This window comes from Camelus ferus, chromosome 28 (genome assembly GCF_009834535.1).
Source record: "Camelus ferus isolate YT-003-E chromosome 28, BCGSAC_Cfer_1.0, whole genome shotgun sequence".
In the NCBI taxonomy this organism is placed as follows: Eukaryota; Metazoa; Chordata; class Mammalia; order Artiodactyla; family Camelidae; genus Camelus; species Camelus ferus.
In genome coordinates, this window is record NC_045723.1 from 1884267 (window position 1) to 1901751 (window position 17485).

The window sequence follows — 17485 nt, forward strand, 5'->3', positions numbered from 1 at the left end:
TGCTGACAAGTATAACGTTTTCTTTTATCGATACAATAGTATTAGAAAGCTGGGTTGATGTTCATTTGAGTTAAATATTTTGTTTACATAAATTGTGCTGTGGTTGGATTATAAACTACATACTTTTTGGTATTTTAGAAGCGCAATACTTTTGGCTCTAAACACTTTGATTTTTGGTATTTTTTGAATTTGTAATTTTAGACTTAGATTTCCTTTCACTTAACAGTAGCAATAACCTAACCCTATGAAGTGAGATGTTTAGATGTTTGCTAAGTGGAGGTGTTGATAGTGTATTTGTTGTTAGAGTTGTAAAATGTTTTAGTAACAAGGCCATTTTGATACTTAGCTTTTGAGTTGAAGTTCCTAGCTGTTAAGTTTACAGTGTTGAAGGTTAATAATGTTCTTTTGCATACTCTTTATATCCAACAGAAAATCTTACTTCTGATAGTCACTTAGAGATTATTACATTCTCTTGGAACCCACTGAATGTTTCTCAGAAATAGAATCTATTAATTCAGGCATAGAGTGCTAAATAAACTGCTATCTTGAGTCAGACTCCTAGAGTCTTTTGAAGAATGTAGCATCTCCTTAGAATGTCATATCTTCAGCAGTGGTGGGTTTTTGTTGTTGATGCTGTTTTTAATATATGTGGGGGAGTTTTTGGCATGAAGCAAGGGAAAGAGGGAAGAAAGTAATGGCAGTGGCAGTTTCTTCAACATTCTACACTATTTTTACTTGCAGTTACATTTAACATAAGCATTTGTGGGAAAAAAGATTTGTGGCAGATGGAACTGATAGCAGATCTAGAAAAGAGTGAGTCTGACCGTATTTTTGAATTGCAGTCACTCAGAGGGATCTGTTTTTAATTGTGTGTCACTGTGTGTGCCAGCGTACTGTGCGTTCTTGGAGATCTGACGCCTTGAATGGGTGGAACACCCAAGACGAGGACGTCTGCTGAGACGGGGTAATGGATCTGGGCGCAGACGGGGCTCAGGAGCCAGAACCTCTCCCGTCGTGTGCAGCCACCCCATCCCCCATCATTTATGTGCAGAAATTCACACTCTCTTTCCCTAACTTTAACAAAGGAAGGTTGAAACTTCCCAGTATGATACTCAAGGCTTTCTGTTCTATTTCCTCAACTACCTGGTTAGTTCATCTATCACTGTCTCTGTCTATGTGTCAGTCCCAGAATGCTGCCTTAAACATCTTTTTTCTTTTACGTTTTTGTTCATTAATTTTCTTCTTTTTGAAATCACCCCACACTCCCCTCTGCCTTTTAATGTCCTGCTCATTGCTCTCGGCTCAAACCCACCTCTTCAGTGAAGCCTCCCTGAGTGTCTTCTCCAGTGTGAGATTTGTGCCATTTTCTCTGTGTGTCTTGCTTCTTGTCAGTGCTTCTGATGTTGGCTCCTGGATGGTAGTTTTATGCATATCTCTTTTTTCTAACAGGTCACTTTCGATTGTGGTTTATACTTTACTCATCTCGAAAACTGCAAGTTATAGTAGATATTCAGTGATTGTGGAGTAAACTGTTAGATCAGACCTAGAATTTATGGGGAGAGGGCGTTGGGGACAAGAGCACTTGTTAGGTGTCATCTAATCCAGACCTTCAGCTGGTGAGTCACTTTTACTCCTGTCGTGAGATCCCTTCTCTGGTGCGCATTGGAACAATATTCTTTCTACTCGGTATGCTGTCTCATTACCTATGAACTTCTGTGCTTGTCTCTGTTCCCAGTTACCACTCTAGATACAGGCAACCAGGTGGTTCACCTGGAACATCAACATTACCTGAGGGCTTTTGAGAAGTGCGAGTTCCCAGCCCCACTCCTGACCTACAAAATGAGAGCCTTTGGAGTTGGGGCCCAGCAGCCTGTTTTAACGAGCCCACGTGTGATACTGATGAGTGTTCAGATGTGAGAACCACTGCTCAAGATATAGCACCCCCTTCTCTGAAACTACCTCCTTAATTCTCTATCTGAGTTCTGTCCCTGCTATTAAACTGCTGTGGCTTTGGAATCTGTGATTTACTGCAACCTTGAACTTCTCTCCAGATGACCACGTGGCTTCCCTGTGAGACTGTGCCGCTTCTCCTTAGGGAGGATCACTGGCTTCTTACTGCTCCTTCCAGACTCTTTTTCAGTCATGTCATCTCCAGAATATTCTTTTGTTTCCCCTTGTAGCTTGATCCCTACTCTTGGACATGCTGACTTTGATATGCATGTGGGACATCTTAGTGGAGATACTTAATAAGCAATTGGACCATGTGGTTTGGAGCTCACAAAGATGAAGGAAGGTGTGTGGAAACCAGTTAATTCACTGCACTCTGGAAAGCCAGAGAAGGCGGTTCTTTGTACTTTATTAAAGCAGTGTCTTTTCATTTTCCTTCCATGGAAATTGCCGTTACAGGGAAGAAAATTATTAGTAATTCTTTTAGAACACCTTCTTCAGCTTGTATTCAAATGGCTGATTTTGTCAAATCAGTCAATTTTGCGGGGTATTCTTATTATTATGAATAACCAAGAGGAAAAGAGAGACAGAATTCTTTGTTATTTTGAATTGTTTGAGACAGAAGTTTTGCCTTTAATAAGATCAGCCTCAAACTGGGACCTTACAAATATTTGTTATGCAGTTTCAGTTTTAATACAGGTTTCCCCTGCTAGCTGAAGGTAGAGTGTTCCTGTGAAACCTTTCTTAGACCGAAATGGTGAGAAGCAAAGAAACGATTACCTTAGGACTCACCTTGCTAATGGATGCACAGAGTGAACAGAGAGAAAGCACAAATGCTCACAGACCCAGTGACACAGTCCAGAGCATGGGGGCTTGATGCTCAGGTGCTGAGTGTGGCTCCCGGGGAAGGGGCTGGCTGGTGCCAAGGTGCTCGGGGTGGGCACTGCCTCTGTAAGGGCTGCTGCAAAACATGTGCTGAATGCTGTTTTCGCTTTCCCCTTTTTTTTGTAAAGGCAAAAATCCCCTTGGGATTTCTTTTGGTTAGTGGGAACAGCTACTGTTACAGGTCTTTTGTAAGTGAAGTGGTGCAAAGAGAATTTTTGAGAAGTGTATATCCTGTATATCCAGATTTTCTTATGCATCTTACTGCTCATCTCCTCTTACTTCTGTGCAGTTTACTGAGGTACTGACGCTAACTCATGGTAGTAAAGCACTGACCTGTGCTTCTGTCCGTTAGGGCGCCCCGGGGCACAAGGCTGCGGCCAAGACCGAGAATGCAGCGCTGCGGACAGTGAGGGAGCTGTCCTCTCCCCCGTGGTGGGAGGTGGCCGTTCACACTGATGAGCGGCTGCTTGCTTTAGGTCATTCCGGGGCCAGGTTCCTTCTGTGTGTCTGGCCGTCCCCTAGGGTGCTGTCCTCTTGGTTGAGGCCAAGTTACCTCACTTCTGCTTTCCAGAAGAAGTGGACAACTTCCTTCAAGACTGTATGGCACAGATGTTTGTACACATTGCTCTGCTCACATCCCATTGGCCAGCGTTTGTCACACGGCCACTCCTGAATTTAAAGGAGCTGTGGAAGTGTAGTCTAGTGGGCACCCTGCTCCCCACTAAGAAGAGATGGAGAAGGAATACTGGAGGGCAGCTGTCTTTTTGCTACTCCAGAGTTTGGGAGTTTCAAGACCACCCTCACTTCTGACACCAGTTACAAGTTTGGGGGTCCTCAAGACCACCCTCAGGCTCAGGTTCACTAGAAGGATTCAGAACTCCTGAAAGTTGTTGTGCTCGTGAATACGATTGATTACGGTGAAAGGATGCAGGTTAAAACCAGCCAGGGGAAGTGGGGCACCCAGGAGAGTTTCATGTGTGGAACTCTGAGTTGTCCTCTCCACTGGAGTCTGGGACGGCGCTGACGTCTGTTAATGACAATTGATAGTACCCACGAAGTGTTGCCACCAGGGAGGCTCACCTAGGCCTTAGTGTCCAGAGTTTTGTTGGAGTTCGGTCAAATAAATGTGATTGCCCTTCTGCCTGCATCCCCTTGATAGTGCAAGGCTCGAAGTCCCCACTGTAAACCACATTGTTAGAGTGTCTGGAAAAAGACCTTCATCAGGCAGGACATTCCAAGAGCTTAGCGATCCCCCTCCAGGGCCTGGGGCAGAGGCCGGGCCTCGGGGCAGGGTTAATTCTTTACTCCATAGCCACAGCTGTGCGTAGCCTTTGTTTTTTGGAAATATAGACAGGAGTGCAACACGTGTACTTTCATCTAAAAAGTCGTGTTTTTTTTAATGGATAGAAGTGTAGAATCATACATTTAAAAACCTCCAAGGGACTAGAATTTGTCGGGTCCAACTCTACCCACAGACAAGAGAACTGAGATCTGACTGCTTGATTTGCTTAAGGTCTGAGAAGCAGTGAACGAAGCCAGCAGTGTCTCTGGCTCTCTGCTTCTCATGTATGTGGACGCTTCCCGCTGGGGTCTGGGTGCGGCCTGTTGGTTGGACCTGTTTTCCTTGTTGGTCCTTCTGGCCCACATACAGCGGTCACTGTGTCTGACCGGGCAGGGGCTAGAGTGGAAGCGTCTGTTTGGTGGGATTGTATCAGGCCGGTTCAGGTCAGAAGTGTCCTCACGACTCACTTTTCAGAGGTTTGTGGCATTGGTAGCTCTGTTCATTTCCCCACTGACAGTTTGGAGACACAGGTTTGTGCAGGATGAGTCTGACTGCGCCACAGGCCGGCCCTGCAGCCTCATCACGCATTCTATTTTAGCCCTTCTACGCTAGACGGCTCATGTGTACAAAATGTCTAGTGTTTGGCCTGCCTACTCCATACACGTGTTGTAAAGATAAATAGGAGCTTAAAGACTCCTTTGAAAAATAAAAGTTGAATGGAAATGTAAGATATAGTGGTATGTTTAAATTTTTAAAAATTTAAATTTAAATGTCAAAAATTTCAGGAATACTGAGAAAAAGGAAATGTAAAATGTCAGTCAGCAGGTGAATTTTTTAAAAGAAGGTAGGAATATGGGGATTTTTTTCCCTTCCCTTTTCTGTTTCCTGTATTTTTTCAGTTTTTTGCAATAAATATACAGTGCTTTTATAAATAGAGAAGGATAAAGTATTTTTTTTGAAAACCTAGCAAGACTGAATACTGGCAATGTGGCAGAGCAATGTATAAACACAAATCATGAATTTGGAGGATAATGTCTCAAGAAAAGGTAGACCAGACTTGCTTCTAGAAAAGGCTTATCTACCCCCTGCGTAATTTGCTGTTTAGAGAGTGCTGTGTATAGTTTAGCCACTTTTATTTGATGGATTTAAGTTTTTTGAATTCTGTGTGTGGTTGGTGTTGATCAAGATGGTATCATGTAGTATAGGAAATGATTTCATTTCACAGAAAAAAAACTTGATAATAGGAAGATGCCTCAGTATACAGAAGGTGAAGAAACCAGGTTAAAAGGTTTTAGAAAGGTTTCCATTAGATTAGGACTGCGCCTCGTCTAAGTATCTCAACATTCTATTTTTACTTATTTTTCAAAGGTATTTTAAATACGTGAAATACATGCAGTATTAGGATATGAACTGTCAGCTTGGTTTAGGATCCCTGAAAGCGAGTATATGGTGAAGACTAAAAATTGTTTCCAAGGCATAATGCCCTTCACACAGGTGTCTGCTTGTTTCTTTCAGGAGCTTGGTGGGTGTCTTTTCAAAGTCGAAACCTGACTAGTATGCAGGGTGGGACTGGAAGGAGGCTCCAGTTCCTGGGGTTGTGACATTCAAGGACCTCCACTGTGCTGTTAGAGCTTCTGTGATCCGAGAACTCCAGCCTCAGACAGCGGTGGTCTCTGTGGCTGACTCAAAAGCAAAGCTGCAAACAGCTGTTTATCTCGTGTTACAGCCTTGACCATTTAAGGACATATCAGCACGTTGGAGCAGGCATTGTCGGACCGTGTTAGCAGCTCCGCGCCAGCACGACCGTGAGCTAGCACTTGGTTTACTTAGTCACTTATAAGGACAGTACTTAGTAAGTTAGTCCTTCAAAGGGTCTCCCACTGCCCTCCCCAAGGGAAAAACTCCAGATGTGCTGAACAGATTTCTTGGAGAAGAAAAACCTCTTTGTGTTCCAAGTGAACATCTCAGTTTGCCAGGGCCTGCGAACCCAGCTGCTTGTGGAGTGTTTCCAGTGTCAGTCTTTTTTTTTTTTTTTTTCAACTTTCTTTGCTTATTTAAGAAAATATTTTAAACAGTTTAATTGTGACATGATACATATAAAATTTACCATCTTAACCATTTTAAAGTGTTTTGTAAAACCAGGCAAAGACACTACAAAAAAAGAGAATTATAAGCCAATATCACTGATGAACATAGACGCCAAAATCCTCACCAAAATTTTAGCAAATAGAATCCAACAACACATAAAAAAGATTATACATCATGACCAAGTGGGGTTCATCCCAGGGACACAGGCTGGTTCAACATACACAAATCAATCAGTGTAATACATCACATCAACAAGAGAAAGGACAAAAACCCATGATCATCTCAATCGATGCAGAAAAAGCATTTGATAAAATTCAACACCCATTTATGATAAAAACTCTCGCCAAAGTGGGTATAGAGGGAACATATCTCAACATAATAAAAGCTATATAATGACAAACCTACAGCCAGCATAGTACTCAATGGTGAAAAACTCAAAAGCTTCCCACTAAAATCTGGGACAAGACAAGGATGCCCACTATCACCACTCCTATTCAACATAGTCCTGGAAGTCCTAGCCACAGCAGTCAGGCAAGAGAGAGAAATAAAAGGGATCCAAATTGGAAAAGAAGAGGTAAAAGTGTCATTATATGCTGATGACATGTTACTATATATAGAAAACCCTAAAAGGTCCACACAAAAGCTACTAGAGCTGATTGAAGAATTCAGCAAGGTAGCAGGTTACAAAATTAACATTCAAAAATCAGTTGCATTTCTTTACACTAACGATAAATCAACAGAAGAAGAAAGTAAAGAAACAATCCCCTTTAAAATAGCACCCAAAGTAATAAAATATCTGGGAATAAATCTAACCAAGGAGGTGAAAGAATTATACACAGAAAACTATAAACCATTGATGAAGGAAATTAAAGACTTTAAAAAATGGAAAGATATCCCATGCTCTTGGATTGGAAGAATCAATATTGTTAAAATGGTCACACTGCCCAAGGCAATCTACAGATTTAATGCAATCCCTATCCAATTACCCAGGACATATTTCACAGACCTAGAACAAATCATAATAAAATTTATATGGAACCATCAAAGACCTAGAATTGCCAAAGCATTACTGAAGAGAAAGAAAGAGGCTGGAGGAATAACTCTCCCAGACTTCAGACAATACTATAGAGCTACAGTCATCAAGACAGCATGGTATTGGTACCAAAACAGACATATAGACCAATGGAACAGAATAGAGAGCCCAGAAATGAACCCACAAACTTTTGGTCAACTCATCTTCGACAAAGGAGGCAAGAATATACAATGGAATAAAGACAGTCTCTTCAGCAAATGGTGTTGGGAAAACTGGACAGCAGCACGTAAAACAATGAAGCTAGAACACTCCCTTACACCATATACAAAAATCAACTCAAAATGGATTAAAGACTTAAATATAAGACAAGATACAATAAACCGCCTAGAGGAAAACATAGGCAAAACATTATCTGACATACATCTCAAAAATTTTCTCCTAGAAGAAATAAAAGCAAGAATAAACAAATGGGACCTAATGAAACTTACAAGCTTCTGCACAGCAAAAGAAACCAGAAGTAAAACAAGAAGAAAACCTACGGAATGGGAGAAAATTTTTGCAAGTGAAACCGACAAAGGCTTGATCTCCAGAATATATAAGCAGCTCATAAGACTCAATAAGAAAAAAATAACCCAATCCAAAAATGGGCAGAAGACCTAAACAAGCAATTCTCCAAGGAAGACATACAAATGATCAAAAAGCACATGAAAAAATGCTCAATATCACTAATTATCAGAGAAATGTGAATCAAAACTACAATGAGGTATCACCTCACACCAGTCAGAATGGCCGTCATTCAAAAATCCACAAATGACAAATGCTGGAGAGGCTGTGGAGAAAGGGGAACCCTCCTACACTGCTGGTGGGAATGCAGTTTGGTGCAGCCACTGTGGAAAACAGTGTGGAGATTCCTCAAAAGACTAGGAATAGACTTACCATATGACCCAGGAATCCCACTCCTGGGCTTGTATCTAGAAGGAAATCTACTTCAGGATGACACCTGCACCACAATGTTCATAGCAGCACTATTTTCAATAGCCAAAACATGGAAACAGCCTAAATGTCCATCAACAGGTGACTGGATAAAGAAGGGGTAGTATATTTATACAATGGAATACTACTCAGCCATAAAAACCGACAACATAATGCCATTTGCAGCAACATGGATGCTCCTGGAGAATGTCATCCTAAGTGAAGTAAGCCAGAAAGAGAAAGAAAAATACCATATGAGATCGCTCATATGTGGAATCTAAAAAACAAAAACAAAAACAAACAAACAAAAACAAAGCGTAAATACAGGACAGAAATAGACTCACAGACAGAGAATACAGACTTGTGGTTACCGGGGGGTGGAGGGTGGGAAGGGATAGCCTGGGATTTCAAAATTGTAGAATAGATAAACAAGATTACACTGTATAGCACAGGGAAATATACACAAAATGTTATGATAACTCACAGAGAAAAAAATGTGACAATGAGTGTGTATATGTCCATGAATGACTGAAAAATTGTGCTGAACACTGGAATTTGACACATTGTAAAATGATTATAAATCAATAAAAATGTTAAAAAAAAATAAAGTGTTTTGTGCAGTGACATTAAGTACATTCACATTGTTGTGTAATCATCTTCAGTGTCTGTCCAGAATGTACCCATTAAACAATAGCTCCCCGTTCCCCCTCCTCCCAGCCCTGACAGCCACCATTCTGCCCTCTGTCTTTGAATCTGACCATTCTACATACCTCATAGAAGTGGAATCACACAGCATTTGTCTCTTTGCGACTGGTTCATTTCACTTAGCGTAATACCCTTTCAGTTCATCATGTTGTGGCATTTGTTGGAATTACCTTCCTTTTTAAGGCTAAGTAATGTCCCATGTGTAAACCACACTTTGGTTATCCATTCATCCATCAGTGGACCCTTGGGTTGCTTCCACCTTTTGGCTCTTGAGCGTTGTCTAAGAATGCTATAAACAAGGGTGTCCAAATATCTCTTTGAGACCCTGCTTTCAATCCTTTTAGGTATGCACCCAGAAGTGGAATTGCTGGGTCCTATGGCAGTGCTCTTACTCAGGCCCCAGATACTCTAAAACTTAGAAAAGTAGGGTTGCTGAAATTGATGTGGGTTTAGAGAATGGAACCTTCCTTGCTTGCTGTTTATACCTTCAACTCCTGTTTCCTCCTGTGCACCCACCCTGCCCCCTGTTCATGGCCCCTCAGGGATTCTGTGGAGCGCTTATCAAACCTTCTTTCATAGCTGGGGAGCCTGTGGTGCTGTTGGACTCATCCCAGATCATATGGCCAGGCAGTGGTAGGTCTGGGATTAGGGCCCAGATCTTGTATCACTAAATCTGTTGTGTTGTAGACCACGGATAGTTTATTTAAAATAACGGCATTCATCTTTTATGGTCTTCAAAGACTTTCCACATGTGTGGTCTCATTTGATTTTCACTCTGTGGCCTGGCAGGGTAGATTTGTACAATAGTAGCTAATGTTTACTGAGGGAATACCCTATATGGAGGGGTCAGGTACCCCTGAATTCACTCTTTATCTATTTTTTAACTAATTAGTAAAAAACCCAGACATTGGCTTCTACATTAATGCTTGGATAAGGATAGGTTAGTAGGTTATACATTACAGTCTCAGATATGTTTATCACTTTCCTCAAGGCCACCATGCTTTATGGAACTGCACTGGGAACCCATTCTGCATGCGTTTCCTCTGAAAACTAGAAGGCAGTTTTTGTTAACAAGTCTTGGCTTGAAAATGAAATGGTTTGTTGTTAAAGGGCATTCTCCTCTTAGTGAACAGGGTTAGTCAAGAGGACACGTTGTAATTCAGAAGGTTGCTTGGAACAGGAGGATGTGTTATTTGAGGGCTGCCTTTTCTGTCCAGCTGCGGTACCCACTCGAGGGGAGTCCTGTGTGCAGAAGTAAATCCATCATCCACAGTGGAGGACCTTCCCCCGATGTGGCTTCTGACGCATAGGCATAGCCTCTTTTCGGAGGTCCTTACTGGTTAACAGAAAAGTGGGATACCAGTTTCCAAGAATAGAGTTACATGTTGCCTTCTTTGTGGTTTCACAGTACAGGGGAAGCATCCAAGTCTTTAGAACCCTCTCAATGACTTAATCCCACCCGTGTGTGGTTCTTGTCAGCATCGAACGTGTGTATCATCTGGCAGTCTTGTCTGTGTACCACTTTTTGAGAAGGTAGTGTCTGTCATATTGCTGTCTTTTAAATAGCACAGAATTCGATTGTGAATCTTTGGAAAGATGTCTTAAAATGAGAGGAATAAAAAGTAGACAAGATTAAACTAAATATGCAAATATTGATATATTGGGGTCCACTAAACTTGGAACATATTACTATTGCTGCGATGCTTTATCTGTTACATATAAGTTCATCTTCATTTAACAAGAATTTATTGACTTCCTATTATATAGAAGATTAATAGTAACTTTATGTATATAGTACATATTTCATTGTATCATGTTTGAGTATCAGAAAGAAGGTGAAAATCACTTTAACTGAAATGAGTAAAGTGTGAACTATCTTTGATGCCATGTATGTGTTAATAGAAGTGTGGTAAACCCACTTATGGTTTGCTTCCTGTCACCTGAGTGACCCTTTTATTTGGTCCTACTGTTTAGTGTGACTGGGAGCTTTGCTGCAGGCCTGGTTGGTCTGTTACTGCTTTTGCCAGCATTTTAGATCTGTAATGTACATTATAAATTTTAGATCATGCAGTCTGCTTTATGCTCTAGGGTTTAAGTTCATTTGTAGGGCTAGAATTCCCTTGACGGGTGCTTATTTCCTTTCAGACTGCAAATTTTAGTGCTCGTTCAGAGATTCCTGTGAGTTCATTTGTCTCTGTGGTGCTGAGTACTGTGTGGCACTTCACACACAGTAGTGGTCCATTGGCTTTGATCTGTAGGTTGTTTAGCTGGGCCTCCTCTACATGTGCATCCTAAGTTATTTCTTAGACACCGTGGTCATCTGTGCTATGAAATGCAGTCTGTACAGCGATGTCCTGAACTGTGTAGCATCTGCAGTCTGACAGAAGAAAGTTGCACAGTTGCTGTCATCCCGCAGTGACAGGGCTGGTTAATGGCCACTGCTGGTATTCAGCAGAGACCAGATTTGCAGCGAGGTTTTCCCTCTCAACCCACTGTCACAGGCCATCTTAGTCTCTACATAGAGTATCTAAATGAATTTGATTTTCCCTTGAATCTCTGGAATATGTAAAAAATATGTGTAAGTAAATAAACATATAGAGCATCAAGGTTGTTGCATAATCAAATTTCTGAAATTGAAGTGCATTACTAAAGTGCGTGGATGTGGTAGTTTTAGGTTTTTTATGTTTAGTTTCTGAAAATAGTTCTTCAACATGTCTTGTGTAGAGCAGCAAAAGGAACTCCAGTTGTCAATTTACAAACCTCTTAGAGTAAGAGACCCAGAGAACAGAATAATTGAGACTCAGAGAGATGGAGATTTACCAGAAATCAACGAAGCCGGTCAGGGGCAAAGCCTGGATTAGAAATACTTCCCTTTACCTCTAGTCTTTTATTCATTGTCTTTTGATTCACGTATGCTGTTTGTTATGTTACAAACAATAACAGATTGACTGTCATTGTAGTTAGTTTTAGTTACTTTCAACAATGATTTATCCAGATATTTATTGTTTTCCTTTGCTGCATTTTCTCCCTGTATTTTTCATCTTCCATCTAGGAGAATTCCTGCTGTTGAAGGGATATCCTTTAGGATTTCCTTCAGTTCAGGTTTGCTGGTGGCATTAACCTCTTTTTATTTGCCTGAAAATGCCTTTATTCTGTCTTTCGCGGCTGAGTTTTTTCTCTGGGTATAGAGTTCTAAGTAATTATTTTCTTTAAATACTGTTGGCCTCTGAGTGTTGTTTCTATTGAAAAGACCACTGTCTATTTAATTGCTGCTCCTTTTGCGTATTTTGAATGGAATCTCTCTATCCCCACCTATGGCAGCTTTTAAGGTTTTTTTTGTTTTTGTTTTTGTTTTTTTGTCTTTAGTTTTTCATAGTTTTCCTATTATATGTCTGGGTAGATTTCTTTTTATCTTTTTCTGTTTGGGGCTCACTGGGCTTCTTGAATTTGTGGCTTGATATCTTTACTCAGTTTTAGACTTTTAGTCATTATTTCTTTAAATATAACTTCTGTTTTTCTCCTTTTTTCCCCCAAAATGTATTTAAATTAGACTTTCTCGAGTATCCTCTGTGCCTCTTTCCCTCTCGTCCATGTTCTCCATCCTGTTGTGCTTTATCTGGACATTTTCTTCTGACTTACTTGCTTTTATCTACTTATTAAGTTCTTAATTTGTAATATTGTATCTTTCAATTCCAGAGTTACCGTTATTTCTAGTATTTTCCTGTTACATGTCTTCTCCCTCTTTGAGCATAGTAAGCACAGTTACTTTAAAGTCTACCTTAAATTCCATATCAGGCATCTCTGTTGGTTTATTTTGTTTCCTGTATCGGCTCATGTGATCTTATTTCTCTGTGTGCCAGATATAATATTTGCAAACTTGTTTGTAGAAATGTGCGAAGTTCAGGAAGTTGTCTCATCCTCCCAGAGGATTCACGTTTCCCTCGGCTGGGGTGGGGAGAGGTGGGGACACTCTCAGTCTGGGGTCACTGTCACCCACTTTCAGGGACGGAGATAACAGGGCAGGAGAGTTTCCTGCAGAGTCCGCTCTGCCTGCCTCTAGTTTACTCTGACCCTGGGGTCCTAATCCCAGGTGTGAGAGTTTTGTCCTGTGACAACCCTGAACCCCAGCTTTTGTTCCATTAGCACTGTGTCTGTTCTCGGCCTCTCTTCTAGAATTGCCAGATGCTCTTGATCTCCTAGGTCGGGGAGGCGATGTGAGGTGACAGGTCTCCTCTGCCATCTGCTGAATCTTGGCCCAATAATTTTTCATTATTTGCTAGGCCTTCTATGCTTTGAGGCAATTTTTTAAAAACTGTATTTTTTTCTAGCTTTCTTTGTCCTCAGCAAGAGGGTAGGTCCAAATTACCTAGTTTACTACTTGCTATAGGATTTTCTCAAGAATAGAATTTGAATGTATAAATAAAGTATTTCTTTCCTTTTCCCTTTTCTTGGCCTTACTATTTGAATCCTAGACCAATAGGAGTTTGCTATATAGATGGGTCAAATTACATTTTTCAAAATTTGATGAAATTGCAATTTTTAGTCCTTCATTCCTTTCACTTTTCACAACTTTAAACATTTGTCTGGGATAGCTTTATTCCTTTGGAATGGGGAGAGAACCTTAAAAACTTTTAAAAAAAATACTTTTGCTTCATACTGGTCTGCCCTCATTAAACCATAGATGAGAATTATCATATTGGCCTTTTGCAGTAGGTACCCTGTAGATCTTAAATAAATGACGCTCTTAAGTGGCCAGGTGAATTAAACTTTTAAAATAGATTTTGTTTTTTAACTTACCTTCATTTAGCAGATTAATAGTTGCATATAATTTTGTGAGTATGTATTCTTAATGTACAATGGCCAGAACTCCCACACACTTCTTGTAAGAGCAGCTGTCTGGTTTCAGAGTTTATGTGAAGTCAAGAACTATGTGTTAACACGTTTCCCAGACTCCTTTGAGATAAAGGGGAGTCTTGAGGGACTGGGCAAAGTGAGCCTCTTGAAATCAGAAGCATCGAACAGCACAGCTGGCAGTCCTGGGACTCGGGATGAGCACGTTGGGTAGCCACGCCCTTACCTTCATCCCACTGCAAAAGGCAAAACAGCCCTTCTCACCTCCGGCATCCACAACACTGGATCAGCCTCCTGCCCCAGAGCTCTTTGCACTTGCCCCTTGTCCCTCTGCTAACTCTGGGAATATCTGCTGGTCTTGTAGGCACCTTTTAGCAGACAGTAAAAATTCTTAATTTATATAAAGTCAGCAAGGAGAAACTGTTGATCCTAAAATGTACTAAGAATAAAAATATTTGAAAGAAAATATCTGTTTATGTATGTGGATAAAGTGTGGATGTTTTAAGGTGTTATTCAGTAAAAGATTCTTATAAACCATATCAAAGCCAGTTTGACTTGGATAATGTAGAAGGATTCTCCAGTGGTATATGGTAACCATTTGATATTAACCTGTATAGTTATTAGAAGAGACATACCTAAATAGAGATCACATTAATTTTGTGAAGGATAATGCAGTCACATCCCAAGATGTAGCCCTTTGGGTTAGAAGAATTTGACATTACACGGAGTTTCATTTAGTGCATGCTTTGATTTAAACCTTGCTTGCCAGTTAGCCAGCTGATACTTGAGCTGTCGTTTGGTCATTTTGGTGGTTTTATGGTGTAGTTGGGCACATGTTGCCTTACAGAGAATGCCGGATTTACTGATTTATTGTCAGTGATAGTCTTTCTGCATCATGTCCCCTAGTCGTATTCCTTTAATTGACTTCTTTTAGGATTTTTGCATAATAAATTAATTACACCGTGATACACTCTTAAGTGTTCAGTATGTAATAGCAAAGACAGAATTTAAAGTCATGTTATAGGGCAATTTATGAAGGAAAATGTTAGATTCTGTTAACACCAATTAATGTTAACAAGTAAGCATGGTATTTTAGTTGGATTTAGTTGGATGTTTTATGTAAGTGAGTACTAGGATTGATGCTCAGAAATGCATTAAAGTTCTTACTATTAAAATTAAAATTTAAAGTAATTATAATTAAAGCCTGATACTAATCTGGAAGGAGTATTTTGGGAACAAACTTCACTAGTGAAGCAGTGAATGACATGCTTTGGGGAAAGTTTCCTCAGTATTGTACGTTAAACTTTCATGAATTGATCATTTGAATTGATTTTAATCTCTCATTTTTCTTGATAATGAAATAAAATAGCAATTCGTAGTACATTACATTATGAAATTGATGTATTTCTTTTTTTCCCCAATACAGAAGCTCCACCATGAGACGAGGTGGATGGAGGAAGCGAGCTGAAAATGATGGCTGGGAGAACTGGGTGTGTTTTCAAAGAATAAAAATAATTATATTGAACTGGCTAGGTATTTTTCATTCTTCTTTTAGTTTATAATGTGGTTTAAGGCATTGTCTAATTTGTAAATCACTTTAGACACCAATTCTTAGCATTTTCAAAATATATTGAAAGCGTAAACTTTACTCTGAGAAATTTTGCCCTGAGAAGTAAGTGTTTTAGTGCACAAAATTTATTGTTACGACAATTTTATTGCAGCATTGTTAACAACACTGAAAAACAGGAAAAAATAGACATCCAGTAATAGGAGATTGGTCAGGTAAATTATCTCTTTAAATAAAATGGAGCATTGTGCACCCATCATTTGGCTGTACATTTCGTAACCTGGTAGGATGGCTGTGTCTAAAAGGGTATATTATAAAGGAATAGGATGTATGATCCTATTTGAACACAGAACCTCTGTGTTCTAAGGCACAGAAATACACTTTGAAAATAAGGTCCCAAAATGTTAGCAATGAATGGGATCACAGCTAATTTAAATTATCTTCTTCATATTTTCTGGAAAAAAAATTTTTTTGAATATTTGAATAATGGAAAACAATGAGTCATTTCCTTTTGGAAGAAAACATATGCTACGTCTGGATACCTGCAGCTTTAGTTTAAAGACCTTATCAATAAAGTAGAATTGGTAAAGACTTAATTGATAATTCAAATTGAGCATAATTGTTTCAATGTTCAGGAAAAGTGTGTCTGAATTCATAGGTTTGTAAAGGTCTTTAGCAAAAATAATAATGTTTTTATTTATATTGTTTTTGAAGTTGATGTTATCTAATGAAAATTAGTACTGCTGTCAAATAAATAAATCCAGAATTTAGCCACTGAATCATTTATTGTGTTCTTATCTACATGTATGGAGGACTGTACTGTTTGTTAAACTGCTTTGTTTTCCTTGAAGCTGTTAATTTTAAGCTTCCTGTATACAGCAGACAGTAGAAACCAGTCTGAAATACACTCTTATTGACCACCTGTCAAGTTTTTAATTGGTTTAAACTTTGGTGTAACTTTTGCTTGATTTTGTAGATAAGAACAAAATTTTGTAGCATTAAAGTGTTTATTCCTGACTTACCTTTTCCCTCTTTTCAAGTAACTTTTATCATTATAAGAATGTGATCGAGTTATTAAAAGTGGATTTGACAGAAGGAACACCTCCCTTGACCTGCCCGCTTTATTGCCGTGCCTTTATGGTTCATGTTTATCATTGTACCTTCTGTCATCTTACACCTTGGTCACGAGCACAGAATAAGGTCCTTTCGTTATTTTTTAAATATAAATTTATCTTAAAAGGGGGGAGGGGGAAGAAAATAAAACTTTTGTGATTAATTTACCTTTTCTTTAACTCTAGGGTGAGTATATGGCTGCCAAGGTCCAGAAATTGGAGCAACAGTTTCGATCAGATGCTGCTTTACAGAAGGATGGAACTTCATCTACAATTTTTAGTGGAGTTGCCATCTATGTTAATGGATATACAGGTTGAGTACTTTTTACTTTTTAGGTACCCTGTTTTGGCATGTGCTTTTATTAGGATTGAGAGTGATTTAAATTCTATTTTAAGTTACCTTGTATATAAAAATGACAAAATCCTCTGCTTGGATACTATTCTGTCACGTTTCCTTTCCATCCCTCCTGTGCCTACCATTGTCTTGTTTAATTTTTATCAAAGCACAGAGTTTTTAAAGTTTAGATGAGATTTAAAGTGAGAAATTGTGGTCCTTCTGCTTAAATGGCTCATCACACATATGTGGGGCTTATAAACTGTGAGCTTCAGTAGAGGAGGATCTGGTAGGGCCACTTTTTTTGGTGAATCTTCAGCTGTAATTATCCTGAGGTCCTTTTGGGCTGGTGGAGGAGAGGGGTGGAGTCTGTGTGTCAGGTTTCCCAGAATCTTGCCTAGAGAAGGGTATAAACCCAGCTTCTGGTATTCTGGTTGCCAAGAGGAAGGGAGAGGGCCAGAATTCTCACCATTTAGGGAGTAGAATGCCATCTCATCTCCCTGTTCTTTTTTTTTTCATTCTCTGCCTCCCTTCTCCCTTCTGCTACGCCCGTTGTCATTGAGTCCAGTATCTGGAAGGGAAAGGAGTTTTTCTCTGTGAGTTGGCGAGGAGATGTGGAATGCTAATTCAGAATTTGAACCGTGGACTTCCTGTTTTACCACCCATCCATAGGTCCACGTTTGCAGGTGCCCAGTGCCTTGGTTTCCCT

At 39.8% G+C, this 17485-nt stretch overlaps 1 protein-coding gene across 5 annotated transcripts in view; it reads left to right on the forward strand.

The window, feature by feature from the left end:
* Positions 1-17485, forward strand: part of REV1 (REV1 DNA directed polymerase) — a 73844-nt gene that overhangs the window by 7117 nt on the left and 49242 nt on the right. For 4 of the 5 annotated variants that reach the window (XM_032469738.1, XM_032469735.1, XM_032469734.1 and 1 more), the window contains exons 2-3: positions 15190-15253; positions 16629-16755. In XM_032469738.1, the coding sequence (XP_032325629.1) occupies positions 15200-15253; positions 16629-16755 (181 nt within the window). In that variant the 5' untranslated portion in view covers positions 15190-15199. Of the gene's footprint in view, positions 1-15189; positions 15297-16628; positions 16756-17485 lie in introns of those variants that run through there. The other variant, XM_032469737.1, reaches the window with a different exon arrangement.